Below are 16,107 nucleotides of genomic sequence, written 5' to 3'. Positions count from 1 at the left end.
ATTATAACTGTGGAGGTTTAAACAAGGATGACATTCCCATCCGATGGGAGTTGGATTTGCCCATACTTCATTTCAATGCACCTAAGTTTATCAACCCCTGCTATGATGGTTCACTATAGAATGCTGCCCTTGCAAATGTCTCCATAAGCAGTGTTTCAAAGGTTACATAGACAAACCATAGCAGGAAGCTAATAAACATTCAGACATGTATTCACAGCAGGTAATCCACTTCATAGAGGTATATTTTTAAAATCAGTGGGGACTTCGCATGCACACCTATGTCAACCAGCAGTGCTTTTCAAGAAATATAGTGTTGACAAAAATCATGCTTGTTAATAAACTGCTTCTGGGGCCCTAAATTGCCACGTGTACATTCATTTAGATTGTTAGTTGTGTGGAAATGTAAGTTTATGGAACTCAAACATGACCAATTTTGGATATTTTTGAAAAAGGCCCATGTATTGCAGATGGACAATTTTGTCAGTTTTAAATCATCATTAAAAAGAAATTGAGCTCCAGGACCCATAATCCATCAGCACCAGGTAAATGGCACCAACTAATGCTACCTGCAAAACATAATTTTGTCGCACTGTGTATGCTGGAAAATGGAGGGGAGAAAAATGTTCGATATAGCTCAATAAGTATTGCTGTCCATTACATACTTTATCTTGCGATACAGTAGTCCTATAGATGTGACTAAGATGCCCACTTAGATGCACAAATATGACCTTACTATATCTTTGTTGTGCACAGAATTTGTAGTTGACACTTTTCAAAGTAACTGCGCATGATGGGATCTCTTTTGAGGCAGTTCACCCAAAGCCTCGCTTGTGGACACCCTGTGAGGCACAGTATCATACATTGGACATCAAAGTCTGGCTGCAGGTGGGTCCATTCAGAGTAGAAAGGCACAGCGGATATGACTGGGCGAGTTGTTCCTCCTTCCATATATACCTCCATGGTATGAGTGAATAACTTTTGTTGCCTTTAGTCTCAAAAGAGTTCTAATGAGGCAGCAGTTGACAACAACAAAAAGGTGGAAGAAACTTTTCGTAACATCTTTCTGAGCCAATTAAATTGCACACTCTGGCAAACTGAATTGAAAATGACTATCTAGCATTAGTTTTGCTCTTGCTTTGTTAGATTTGTCCGTCCCTGGCTGTGTCTGTCTCTGACTTACATTGTTTAGACTGGTACTGTTTCAATGCGAGGAGTAGTGGACAATGACAAGTGAGTGACACATCCCAAGTTTATTAGAGTTTTTCAGTGAACAGTCTGTAAATGCCAACTTTGGAACCAATCTTGCTTGATTAGTATCAGTGAAGGTTTTTGTACAATTCAAACAAGCACTTTTGAGACAGTTGAAGCCAATGTTTTGATTATAATTTTAGTATCAGTTTATTTTCTAGCTGATGTGAGGTTCAAACCTAACTGAAGAGCTCAAGTGGTGATCTTAAGCGATTAATTTTCATAAGTGTATGTTGGACCATGGTCCCAAAAGTCAAAGAATGAATGATTATGGCTTAACGCCACATCGGCAATATTTCAGCCATATCGTGGCGAGTACAAGTCAGAGAGGATGCCACTTAGAGATGTGAAAAATGAAGTGGTTCTTGAGAGAGATTTTAAATGAAATTCTAATACTATGCTATGTAAAACAATGCATATTTCACATAAGGTCAGTTAGATGGGAAAATGTCATTGGTCAAGGGATATGCATCAAGTGCTATGTGAGCCTGTCACTATTTCCTGCGTCCACAAAGAGTTATTTTAGCCCCTTAATCTCCAGAACCATTTCTAAATATTCTAATATTATTTAACCTGATGCTAAACCATGTGCTCAAAACCTCAAAGGTTTTGAGGTTAGGATATGCATGAATATTAATTATCAAATAAAAACTGAGGAAAATTGAGAGCTGTATTAACAACATGTTGACAGAAGGTTGTGGCTGTGCCTTCTCATTATATGAGCAGCTGTAAATTTTTTGTCAGGAGTGCCAAAAATATGCTTGCATTGCACAAAATTGCCGGCCTGGCTTTCTCCTTCAATAATTTTTGCATAGCCAGATACCTGTTATTTTTCTTGGTTTTGCTTTTTACGAAAAGACAGGCAAATGTTAAATTAGATTTTTGGACGAACTAATGTTGAAAACACCTGAGGAGTAGGCCATTATCACAGAATGATTGCTGTAAATGTCATCCTGTCTTCTTGCCCAATCCAATTATTTCTGCCAGAAGGTTTTTGTTTTCAGTGTGCTTTATTCCGTTTTCTAATATAATTTACACAGCACGCTCCCACCAAAAACGGATAAATATCGAGACTAAGAGGAAGTGTGTGTGCTGGAAAGAACAGTAATTATATTGTGCTCCCTACTAATCTTAGTTTGGGTATTCTGATTTTTGCCTCCCCATTCTACTGAAAATATTTTGTGAGATTTTTTATTCATTCTATTCTCTGGCTTTTCAAGTGAATCGAGCAGTGAAACTGGATGTTGTTAATATTATGAGAGCTTCCTGTGGACAGGAACAAGATTTTCAAATTGAGCTATTAACAGAAATTTATTAGTTGCTGTTTCTGGAGTTCCTTGTCTTGAAATTTAATTTACAAATATATTCAGTTAGATGCATACATGTTCATGTACTAATTAGTTTTTGCGATCAACATTTTTTCAGCCAAGTATGCATATTAGAAAGTTTGTGATTAGAAAAAGTTTTGTTGTGTCAAGGAAAGCAATTTTCAAAATGCTCTCTCAGAAAATACTGATTAAAAAGAAGTTTTGTTGATTTTTACCTCAAAGAATAGTGAATTGACATAATGATTCATGCTTGCTTTTACATTTGTCAAAAAGTTTATTGTTTGAAAGCTCTTCAATATCACTTCTGTACATTTAATTTCCTATTGGTAGGAAACTATCTCTGTCAGGGTGTATTCATTAGATGAGGCAAACATCCGACACCAGTGATATTGCCACAACAGCTTATTAGAAACTGCACTGTTTCCAGACTGTTCTATAGTACCTCTGCACCGTGTACTGATGGAAATACCCAGATTGCACTGAGGCGCTGAGAAAAAGAACAACATTGAGCCTCTACTGCTATCAGAGGGCTTAGTTTTCGATTAACTGCTGTCATTATTGGGAAGATTAAAAACATTGCAAAGCCTGAAAATCTTATGAATGTTCCTGCTGTCATCAGGCTAAGGAAAGATTTATTGCATGATATTTGTCAACTTGTGCAGTGATAAATTGTTGGATGAGAACTTTCTCCGTGGTTATGACTAATTTATGTCTTCTATCACGATTGTGCAAAGGATAAAGAGGACTTACTTTAATGCTTTATGCACATTTTCTTTAATTTTCTTTAATCGCCATCAGTTGAATGATTCTTGGCTTTATTTCTTAAGTATGCCATTTGGAAATAATGCTACCGAAGTAGTGCGATAAACTCCCAACATTACTGTGCCCTGTTGATCTGCAAAATAAAATAGACGTTTTGCTTAAATTATTTACATTTTTGGTGGTCTAAGTGTCAGAATGTTCTTCAGAATAGCCAAATAGTGTGTGGTTTTGAAGATCTGTACCAAGTCTCCAGTCTGTCACATCACTCTGACAAAAATTCAAATTATGCTAGTCAAGAAGTTTCTGTTGACCAGGTGTTCACCGCAGACTTTGCTGAAACCAGTGCAGGCCACAGATTTGTAAATGGTTAGTACATGAACATGATGAATCTGTTTGCCCTCTGTTTGTTTCCAAAGGGTTAGGCTGTTAGGAGCTAGTGGACATGGCAATGCCCATATCTGTGTGATCATTGATGTTTGAAGTGTCTGTATGTATGAACTGTTCTGTGTTACCTGTCACTTCACCTGGAACTGTCTGTCTGTAACCCCAGTCATCATCGATGGTCAGAGGTTGATGATGGCAACATAATGCCAGGATATTCTAGTCTGATTCCAGGCTTTCACAGTTATTGATATTGTATGTTTCTAGGTTTATTCGCTATAATAGGGTCATTATAATATCCACCTTGCAGTACTTCGGAGTTTGGCATCTACTTCCTTCCTATAAAGTAGATGAACAAATACTGTAAAAGCATTTTAGATCCTGAGAGTCTGCTTGTGCATAGTGACATGAAGCTGATTCAAGGTCATATCTGGAGGATGTTGCAGTTTGAAATTTAACACCATCTTAAATAGTCATTAAAGCCTAATTCCCATAAGTTACAAAAAAAAGAACCTTGTGATATTCATTTTACCAGCCCGGTTTCCTTCACCTATAATCCTGACCATCATCAAATAAAGACTACATTCTCGAGTATGGTGGAACTGTTGATGTGTCCATTTACACTTGGTTAAGCCAGTGACACTCATGATCTTGAAAGCACAGATGTATAGATCTTCTTGTTCTCATTTCTGTGAACAATTAAGTTGTCTTGTTGGAACATGTTTCTCTGTGTTTCTGTAAATGCAGATTAATCCCCCTGAAGTAAGGCATTGTTCGTGGATACTTGCACTTTTTCATCAGTTAGTTGCTATACACAGGGTTTTACAAGATGCCATGAAGAAGGGTTAAAATTCATCTGTATTCAGTAGAAATAAAGGGTTTGAGGTTTTTAAGGCCGAATATGTACATTTAGCCGACATTGTTGTGTTATGATGTGAGCGAGATGCCAGAAGCGTGGCTATTAGTGTAAATGAGGCCATCCTTGTCAAAATTTACAGCTTTGCAGAGAGATAGGCTGCCAGTGTCCCTCTGACAGCTATCAACTACTCTCCTTAATAAGAAAACAGAGGAAATGTTAATGGAGCAGATTTGCTGGGATAATGAACTGGTTGGCTGGTGTGAGCTGATTGAAGTGTTCAGTTATTGCCAAGGTGCTTTCCTGGATGGGTATAGGGAATACCAGCGGCTGGTGCCCGCATCCTAACTAAACCCTTACATGATCTAGGCAATTAGTGTTATAGCTTTGAAAGTTGGGAACATGGGCTCACTGTCTCAGTTCCAATGGGGTTTCTCCATACAGTGAGGCAATGAGGGATTTACCTTGATTACCATAAGTAACGTGATAGCTAAGTCTCTGTGGATTGGTTAATTCTAACACCAGTTTGGGTAACCAGTCAATGACCCTAATGTTTGTCCAGGCTGGTGACTGATAGAGGAGCTGTAGTCCAGGAGACTGCACCTGATGGAACCTTCGGCATGTTGGCTCACAATAGTGTCTCCTTGTGCTAACAGCATTTGCTGAATAGTTTCTCTCTTCAAGTGGAAGCGGTGCTTTCTGCTCTGTCAATACTTCATCAGTGGTGCCAGTGCCACCTTTGTACAGAAATGCATTCCACAGCACATTTATTATTGCAGCAATATCAAGTGGTTTGTAGGATATTGATTTGCCACAGAGAAAGAAATGTGTTTAGGGAAATAAATTGGCTGAGTTTGTGACTCTAAACAGAAGAACCCAGCTCCGGTGCTGTGTTAATGATCTGAAATTGGTTTTTAAGGAGTGCTATCAAACAGGCTTACGCAACCAAACAACATGGGGTAATTAATGTCTTTGAATATACGGGTAAACCACTGCCACATTCTGCACTTCAATTTTGGATTTCTGGCTGAGTGAAAAACTGGAATTCGGCTCTCAAGAGAATTATATAATCATTGCGTCCCTCATTATCTATTGTGTGCACAAACATCCCATTCATCACTTTTTACAGGAAACAGGGTCACTCAGAAGGAGGTGAATAATTTTATCCTGATTGTTGCTAAAAGCAGCCTGCCAGGAAACTGCTGGCTTTACAACTCTGTAGGGGGAGCATCCTTCTTTTTTTTTTTTTCTATTCTTGTTTTTTTTCCTTTTAAGCCTTGCTGAAAGATTTGATGGGAGAGACTTGATTGAGTTGCCATGGCCTTGCAATTTGCGAGCTAAAGCGTGGAGATAATGTCTATGTACAGTGAAATGTGGCCCAGTGTGAGAGCCTCACCGCAGCCTGCACTTAGTTCCTCAACCTGCACTTAGTTCCTCAACCAACCAATTAATGTACAGCCAATTAATGGCCGTGGATCAGTGGCAGCAGACTTCTCATGCCAAGATTACTGTACATAATGGTGACATGATGACAAAACATGATCATTGGCCATTGCCTCCACCTTGCCCAAAGTGCTGGTGGAGTACTGTACAGTCACTTCCAACACTCTAATGTCAGGTAGTGTCATGTACAACTCTGGGATTTGAGTGAAACATTCCCACCAAATTAGCTATTTATTAGAGCTTCTCTGCTTCTGGAGTGGAAATATAAATGAATGTCCTTCATCTCAGTGAATAAAATTTGATGTGTATTTGGTTGACTCAAGGCATTGAGGTGGCAGTTTGTCTTGAATGTGCACACATTTCTGTCTGTTCCATGTGTACCATGGCAACCAAAATGTTGGATGACTGCACAAGCATCATACTGAGATTTCAGAAAAATACTTCTCTCATTAGACAGAAGCCTAATGGATGATAAGTTGCTACTGATCTACAGTGACCTTCACAGAGAATGTAGAGATGTACATGTAGTTGTAATTGTTCATGTATTAGATTGTTCTTTCATGCCATGTTTCAGAATTTTAGCAGACACATATATTATGACACTCATTAAGTCTCTTGGTTGATTGGTCAAGTTTTTGACATCCTATGTATTATCATGGGCCATTCATATAACAAGTCAACATTTGACTTCTTGTGGGATGTGGCAGCTACTTCTGAATTAATGTGTGTTCACTCTAGGTAATGGGGGGAGGAAACCAGAGTTCCCAGGGTATACAACTAATCCTTGGCAAGTTTAATACTGCTGAAGTTTCCTATACTGCCATACATACTGGCACATATTTGGTGGAAGACAAGCCAGCTTTTATGACTGTAAGACAGCCTCTTGAGTGCTTATTGTTCGATTATTATCACCAAGGCCTTTCAAACAATGAAGGCAAGAAATCTAGTAAAATTGCAACCAACAAAGGACGCTATCCATGAATATAAATAAACAATCCATGCATTAAATATTTGATACCTTTGGCCATCTTTAACACCTTATAGTATTTGTCAGTGACCAAGTTTTTGATGGACATTACAAGTTGACTCAGTGCCAAGTCTTATGTCAACTACATTTAGATAGGACAGATCTGATATGACATTTCATATGACATGTATGATATTTTCACAGGCAAAATGTTTTGCTTTCTGACATTTTGACAGGTGAAATTTATTAATTCTGAAATCAGTTACATGCTGATACGCAAAATGTATTCTAATATTAAGGCATGCAGAAGGTAAGCTCTGATCAGAAGATGCTAAAACATCATGAAAAATAAATAACATTTTTGTAAGATGTAATGGTAATGGTGAACCTATTGAATTACATGCTTAGTCTGTGAATACAACATCATTCTTACCAACTACATCCACAATCTTTAATTCCAAACAGGACAAATCAGTTCAGCTGAGGTTCTCCAAACCTGCCCAGACCATAGAATCACAGGGTTGAAAACTTCCAGAAAGCATAGCCGACTACATTTGTCTCAGTGTGCCAGAGCAGTGTGTAATTTGTATGTGGCTTCATTTCTGAGGCATTGGAAATGGTGACTTCACATCAGCAGTAGAATGTGACTGACGATTGGGAACCCTAGACCATCTAACCAGTTCCTGGAATACTATATACCGAGAAGATTAGATTGGAGTCTGAGAACCTGATTTGTCTGTCTCTCTTCAACCCTTAAACACCCAGAAGAATTCACTTTCAGAATTCTAGATGTTTTTTGTATGGATTTATTCCAGGACCGAGCACTTTGTGTTGCAAATCAGGCCAGCTGCTGATGGCATGCCAATTACGACAGAAACTGTCACGTGGTCTCTTCATTCATTATTATAGATAACTGGGCTCGTATAATGTCCTCGGTGGCTAGCCATTAGCACACCATGTACCTTTAGGGAAACTGTTAAGCAATTAGAATTTTCAGGAATACATATGTACTTTCTTGTTTATAATTTACATTAATGTATGTCAGCTTTTTTGTGGCAATTTGCTAAGATGATTCTGAGAAAGTCAAGCAATGCTTGCATGATTGATAGATCAGTAGAAAAAATAAGAGGAAGGTAGTGATGGCATCTTGTCATTGATAGTGGTTAAGTAAGGAGAGACAAAACTTGTGCTGAATTCCCCAGTGATGGACAGGGATAGGATTGTCAGGCGCCAGTAGACAGTGATGAATGGCGCTGCCCTGGTGGCAAGCGGAAGATAAATATTTTTGGACATCTCACAGAGAAAGCAAACAAAATGGCCGCATGACTTGAATGTTCAAACAGACCTCTGCAATCTCTGATGGAGAAAGTAATTTTAGGCTGTGGAAATTCACAGTTGCCCCATGTCCAAGTAACAATGTGATTAGCCGATACCATGCTGGCCTAGTGACAGACCTGCAGAAAAACCTAATGTCATTAAAGCAGCCTGAATTCCCACCAGCAGAGTAACCCCGCTGTTATGTTACAGTATGTCTTCCTCTAGTGCAGAGTATGAAATATCATGCACAGTGGTGCAAAGCCATGAGCCCTGAGGCAAGTGTGATGAATGGAATGAAATACATGTACATGTATGGATGGGTTATGATTTGTTTGAAAGAAAACTATTTTAAAGGTTGGATTTTTTAATCATCTCTGACTGGAATTGCTGCCATAACATGTAGTCACTATGCAGTTTATGCACATGACCATCTGCAGACTGTTCACATGCAAATGTCATTTCTAATTTAAATTTCATGCTGGGATCTACTTTGGTCCCACCAAAGAGGTGGCTAGTGTTCTGGCACGGAGCAATGACCCTGGAGCCTCTCAGTTATGCAGTCGATGTGAGTTCAAGTTTAGCTCATGCTGGCTTCCTCTCATGGCTGAGGTGGGAAGGTCTGCCAGCAACGAGCAGATGAACTTGGGTTTCCCTGAGCCCGGTTTTCTACAACCATAACGCTGGCAGCCAAAGTGATAAGTTAAATATCCTCGAGTATGACATAATGCACTAATCAAATAAATAAATAAATTTCGTGCCTATTTTTTTTTATTACGATTCATTCTGAAATACAGCAAATGGCCTAAAATTTTGCCCATTACTGTGTTGCACAGTTTCATCGCTTCACCTAATTCATTGTTCACTGTTGACCTTAGAAAGGTGTTTAAGGCCTGTGTGGAAGTTAGGATGATATCCTATGGAAAACATAACAAGTTTCAGCACTAAGGGCAGTATTTTATAACATGTATTTGCCTCTAGAAATAGACTTCTTTAAGAGAAAGTTTAGGTCATTACCAGTATATATCCTGTGTTGAATTGTTAACAACAAATATGAGTTTGTGCTTTAAAACACATGTTATATTTAGAAAAGTTTATTAATCCTAAAGAAAACCTGTTTGCAGATTAAATGTACATGTTCATGTGTGTTTTGCCTCAGGCTCTATCAGGAATACTTTGGTTTTGTGGACAGGAACTTCAGGGCGGCAACAGAATTGAAAGTGATCAATCAGTGTTCACATGCAGTGTCACGTACCACTTAAGCCAAACAAGGCAATGCTTGATTTGGTGGATGTCTGTGGAACGTTCTATTGCAGAATTGTTTAAAAGGAAGTCTTGGATGGATGTTTCAAGGACCCCCACTTGTTGTATTAGCTGATACCAGTATCTAGTCCTGTTTGCATAAGCCTTACTGGGCTGTTTGTTAGGTTGATAATATATCTGAATAAACTTCATTTGACTAGTTCCTGTACGTAACAGCACTTCACCAACTTGTTTTACCTGTCAGATGTAATCACAGATGTTTACACCTAAAATTCCTACTTGAATTGTGAAAAGTCTACAACCAAAATTTTATGATCTTTTGTTTTCCTCTAAAGATGGACTTTTGGTGGCAGATATTTTGGGGTAAATACAACATGTGTAAAATGTGTTACCTGTTGTGCCTGTTCTGCCAGGTTTCTTCCCACCATGATAAAGTATTTTTGAGTACGCTATAACACTAAATAAATAAATAAATAAATACCAGCAAATAAAATGCACCATATTTCTTCAACCTGTTTGTGTATACACATACGGTTATAAGTTATACACATCTTGAAAATGCATAACACAGAAATTGGGAAATTCAGGCAACAATAAAAAAATATTGAGACAAATATAAAATTTGTGACTGTTGAAGATATATTCTGGTCAGGATAATGCTCCTCTGTGGTTTGTCGACTTGTAAACCTTTTATCCTTTAATACAAATACAGTTCCTCTGTTTGTTTGTCAGTTAAGCATTTCGAAAGTGTTTCAGTATATCAGGGCAACTGTGAAGGCAATTTATCCACCGTAACCTTTTGATTATGGTGATAACTTATCACACATGGATTTTCCAACATCAGGGTGACAGATAAAATATAATTGTTTGAGACTAGGCAGACAAGCACCCTCAAGATATGCCTAAAACAAGGCCTGGTGAACATTCAAAAGGGTTGAAAGAGATAGCATTTTATTTGTGTTTCTTAAAGCACATTTAAACTGATAAAAAGCTGTGATGTCATTCTTTGGTTGCATGTTATGTAGGCCTGTCTCAGCAGGATTGTTGTGTTGATGACAGCATATGCACACGGTACACATGTAACATATGGTAACTGAGCATGCCCTACATGTAGCTGTCTCCTGAGGCTATGCCTTTACAGTCATGAAGTCTTGAGTTAAGATACTAGCACTGTATTAAATTTAATATGAGTGAAAATGTATTCTGTCCATTATGTCTCAACATATTTTTGTAAAAGAAATTCTGTTTGACAATATTTATGTAGCAGCAGACATGGCAGGGCTCACTAATTAAGATCTGTCTTTGTGGTATGTTAATCCCCACATTGGACCTACTGACCAAGGATCCATGGTATTTCCCACAGACAGAGATAATGAACTATGATGGTGACAACCTATGAGTGCTGTTGTTGCCTATGTAACATAACACAGCACACGTATACACACTGACTTATGCTTAACTTCTAAACAGTTGTCCCTTACAATGGAAATGTAAATGGATTACTAGGGATAGAGCTGTATATTTAGGATAGTTATATTTCCATTTGTAAGCTTAAACAAGTGCTATTTCAGTAAGAAAAGATCTTTAAAATTTGAAAACTAATCTTGCGTGAAATTGAACACAGGGAATGCTTTACATGATGGATCATTTTTAACTTGTTAACGATCCTAATGGCGAATAGTGTTGTACAATTATATGCATATTTAAGGTTTACCCACGCCGGAATTAAAATGAAATTGTATTTCAGATAGTGATGTTGCGATACATGTTTGTGATATTCTGGGTCGTGGATACTTGTAGAAATGTGTTAAAATTTGAATACAGATGTTCCTGCATGGCATTGATATGCACATTGTACATGTTTTGCATAGCTTATGTGTATTTGTTTGTCTAAAACACATGTTGGTCATTAGAGGGGTAATAAATACCATTGGTAATGAACTCCCTGGTTGACATCTTTGAACAGATCTAGAACGGTGTCTATGTCTACGTATCTCTTGGTAATGTAAACTCAAGTATAATTATTGTATTTCCAGGTGCACCATCAAAGGGCGTGAGTGCAGCCAGTGATAATAGCGTATCCAACTCGGCCCCGAAAAGCAAACCCCAAGAGGCAACACCTGCTCCCTCCACACAATCCAAACTAGTCATTTCTGGAGGGGAGGGTTACATCGACTTCAGGATTGGTCAGTACACATTTATGCTTTGAAAGGAGATCATATTCCTGTTTATGATTTCTGAAGTCTTGATAACATTCGATCCATGGCTAGGTCAATATTGAATTTGTTTAAAACATTAGAACATTTGAAGGGTTAAAAATTTACCTTCTGCTACAGTTTTTGACAGATTTGCCCAACAACAAAGCTGAATAGTAATGTGTAGCAGAAAAAGATCTTGAAATTGCAGTGCTTTGCAAAATGTCAGCACACTTGCACTACATAAAGTACCAGTACACACACAAAAATTCATAATCTTTTTCCCAAGTTTGTCAACATATAGGAAATGACATTAGGCAAGATCTGTATATTGATTTTGTGTCATTTGTGTCATCATTTTCCTTGCAGGGGATGGAGATGACGAAGAAAGACTTCTACCTGAGGAAGAAGAGAAGAAAAATACTCTGAACAAGACTGACCGCAGCCATCTGATTGTCTGGCAGGTGACCAGTTTGGAATGACTTCAGTCTGCGTACTGTGATAACAGAGTGACCAGTCATCCAGGTTTGACCAGATCAGCGGGCTGTCTCACATTCAAGCAAATAAGGAATTCATCTTGCTTTGGTAAAGAAGAAAGAGAGGCTATGTGGAGCAGTGATAGGCAAGGTTGGGAGGGTTATGACAATCTTATCTGCATTGGCTGAACTGAAGGAACCTTCCTGACAGTGATGAAGTAATGGACAAAACCCACTCACGCTTAGTCTGCTCATTGATCACTGGTCAGACCAGTGGTAGACAAGACGTGTTCGGCCAGCTTATACTGGACATATTGATGTACCACAGTGATCATACCAGACCACTATACATTCTGATCTGTCACCAACATGGGCACAAAACTGCCAGGGCTGTCTCTTCATTTGATGAAGCACATAAGCATGGCCAGTTCAACTTCCGGCAGTGTATGTCCAAACAGCATTTGTTATGACAGAGATCATATGTGGTATGAGCAGTCCAGTAAAATGGGCTGATCACACACAAGCAAGGCAACCAAGCAGCCAGTGTTATCTTTGAGTTATATATGCAGAACACAGTACACCCAGCTTGGTATCCAGCAGAATCTGGCCAGTTTGGTATAGACCATCAAATTGTGATATGTGAAAGGTTTCTATATGATCTTGTCTAGATGTTATATGTACACAGTATAGCCTGTCTGCCTCGTGACAGGTGACCATGCTCAGCACCATGTGCTGGACATGTCCTCCATCGGATTGCCAGTTGCTACCCCTATTGTAAAGTTGTCTCTTGTCCAGAGTAAAATGCTCATGCAGTGTTCATAAGAATATTTTATTTTACCCAAAGACACTTTTGAAACCATGGTACTTTCTGGTAGCAGATTCACTCATACTCTTGTGCTGTACTTTTCCCCCACACAAGATTATGATGTCTTGTCTTAGATGTTATCTTTACCAAAGTGCCATGCACTGTTGACAATCTCAAGAATGAATTTTACAACAATTGTTCTTGTTACGGTTATTTTCTGCATGTGCCCCATTCTAAATGTGTGCAATATATGATATTGATTCTTCTAGTACTCATTTGACTCATTTGATTTTATCTCTCTGTTAATTTATTTTATTTGTGTGTTTGTTTGAATCTTTGGAATGGGGGAATAATGTAGTTCAGTTTGGTCTTAAATGTGCATGAAAACATTATGCATAATGCATGGCTAACAGGTGTATAATGAACAGTAATTCAGAAGTAAACTCCCTGGAATTGATATCTTTAATTCACCCTATATCTCGATATTTGTCAGCTTCCACAGACCAGTCTGATCTTCATATTTCTTGCTTCAGAACATGACTGTTTAAGAGTAAGCGATGTCCTCGTTCCATGCACCTCTGCTACTCTTGTCACCAAGTATCACTAGTGAGCAGTGAGCGCTGTTGGTTTGGTCATAATGCCTATGCAGGGAACCCTTGACAGGTTGTGGCTATTCATATTCATGACATACTGTAATTCTTCAACCTTTTCGCATGTTTGCAAGGTGTTCATTCAAGCAAATTTTGAGGGCATTATTGTGTGTAGACTGATAAAATGATACTTTTTGTGCAGCCCTGAAATTGGTTCATCCAACCAATATAGTGTTGTCTCCAAAATCAAATTAAAACCATACATAAATTGTGCTGAAAGCCTGCTCTTTCATATGTGAAAAAGTTGAAGAATTAGAGTAGTGAAACTGTTTATCTCTGTATGAGTCGTCTAGTGTGGCCACAGATCTGACAGAAACACGCCCTCTGTTCCAAGTGACTAACAGAGAAAACTATTTTAGGTTTTTGACTGACAAAATCTGGACATCATGATTAGCCACTTTATTTCCAATTCATACTAAAGACATTCTCCTACCAGTTAGGTTAATGAGAGATGTCCCCATAGAAAGTGTGCTCTATAGCTTTAGACTATAAACATCAGCGACTGTGCATGTACGTTTGTCAACAGGCAGAACAAATGTTGATCATTGGACTTGGAGCAGCGTTCTCACACAATGGTAGTTACCATGGTAGTTAAATGAGGGAGTAGAGGTGCAAAACTCAGCTAATTCAGTACTTCGATATTTTCCCAATTATGTATAATCTTACCAGGGTCTTATCACTACCATTACTTGATGGCTCCAGGAAACACTGTTCTGTGTTTGGAAACCATAAAGGGTCTATTTTAGTTAAAATCTGGATTTAAATGATTGATAGCCTTTAGTCATTTACAGATAATTTATGTACAGCTTCATTGTTTATTATGTGTGAACTTGTTTTTATTATTTTTTCTTTACCCCATGCATGTATGATTTTATGGGTGAGTACTGAGTTATATTTTTAATGGAATAGACACGACAATGCTATGTACACTAGTATATGTACCAGTCTGTTATTTTGTAGTTTGATTACCACATTTGAAAATGGAGTATTTATTGTGTTACAGAGGTAAAGGTATACTGTTTGTTATTGAGCAAGAACTGCGCATGAATTGAAGGAGCATACTGTGAATGAGAAGTGAAGGTAATAATTTAGAAACATATTTGTTATTGTCTATTAATAATGTTTTTATGATGATATGTTAAACGTTAGCAGATGCCCGGAAAAGGAAAACATCTGACTTTACATTGAACAAGACACAGTTAAACTGACCGAATTCAGAGCGCAAAAATATCCATCATCTGTTAAGTGGAACCTTCTAGCTTTGGGAATTGTCAATGGTACTTAAAACGTCTTCTCTGGAGATGTCATGTATAGTGGGCTGAATTTCCTAGGGCTCAAGCACCATTGAAGGCCTCAGGTTGGTCTGGGTCTCCCCTGACCAATTTGTTAACGTCCAGCTGTACGTAGAATTATGATAAGTGAGCTAAAGCTGGCTACTGCAAGAAAAACAGCCAAGCCATGCCATGTATCTAAACCACCACTGGTTGACATAAACATCAGTCCCTTTGGAAACTCACTTGATCAATTAAGACAATCCAATAGAGCCTTGCCGACAAGAATGTATTTCTTAACTACTGCTGGGGAATCTCTGGGGGAATACATTCCCTGCAGTTCACTTCAGAGAAAGCTTTTTGTGGTAATGACATGAAGGAACCAAGACAGTTGTTCTTCCTTCCTTTTCTTGTCGTGATATAGCCCAAAAAAAAAAAAAATCTGGCGTGAAGCCCAGTTCATTTTTTCTTTTTTCTTCCTTTGATCACACCCTATTTTTTATTCCCAAAATAAGTTTTCTTCGGAATGTCAGATTATCGTTTCAGTCCGAGCGGCTTGTAAAAAATACAATTACTATGTAACAGGCTATATGTCTTGTCCAAATTGTACAATGAATGGTCTGAATTTTGACCGTGTCGGAAGATACTAGGTGCTTGTTAAACCGCTTATTATAGAAAGAGTATCTACATATACAACTGCGTATGTACATACATATATATTAACTGTATATGGCTTGCATAAGAACAAATTCCAGTATGACGATGTGTTTTACCGCATGGCGTTGTGTATATTGCTTGCTATACTGTGTATTTCACCAATGGTTAATAAAACACATGTCAGTGTAAGTGGTCTTGCCTTAATTTTAAATTTCATTTGTATCCGGTGCAGAGTGAGCCAGTTTTACTTTGAACTGTACACTGTACTGAGTAACGTGGTTTCCTGGAAGAAGAATTAAATGCACGGCAAATTCATAACAGTTGCTGGAACCACCTGGTCCCACATCTGTAGCCTTAATAAATTGTTGACCGCATGACATTTGTATATTAGAATACAGAATAAAAAATATATGGCTATATTAAACCACGGCAGGAACCACAGTGTGATAATTAGTGTCTGGTCACACAATGGTGAAATTCAAGCACAGTTT

The 16,107-nt window shown here is 38.2% G+C and overlaps 1 protein-coding gene across 1 annotated transcript in view; it reads left to right on the top strand.

Moving 5' to 3' along the window:
- LOC135472160 (C-Jun-amino-terminal kinase-interacting protein 4-like) overlaps positions 1 to 15,822 on the top strand; it is a 68,744-nt gene extending 52,922 nt beyond the window's left edge. Inside the window, 2 exon segments of the mRNA XM_064751527.1 lie at positions 11,599 to 11,748; positions 12,127 to 15,822. Coding sequence (XP_064607597.1) covers positions 11,599 to 11,748; positions 12,127 to 12,239 — 263 coding nt within the window. The 3' untranslated portion in view covers positions 12,240 to 15,822.
- Positions 15,823 to 16,107: the final 285 nt, after the last annotated feature.

Source organism: Liolophura sinensis, chromosome 8, assembly GCF_032854445.1.
Source record: "Liolophura sinensis isolate JHLJ2023 chromosome 8, CUHK_Ljap_v2, whole genome shotgun sequence".
Lineage (NCBI taxonomy): Eukaryota > Metazoa > Mollusca > Polyplacophora > Chitonida > Chitonidae > Liolophura > Liolophura sinensis.
The sequence above is the reverse complement of the archived record's forward strand: the minus strand, read 5'-3'. Positions and strand labels throughout refer to the sequence as shown.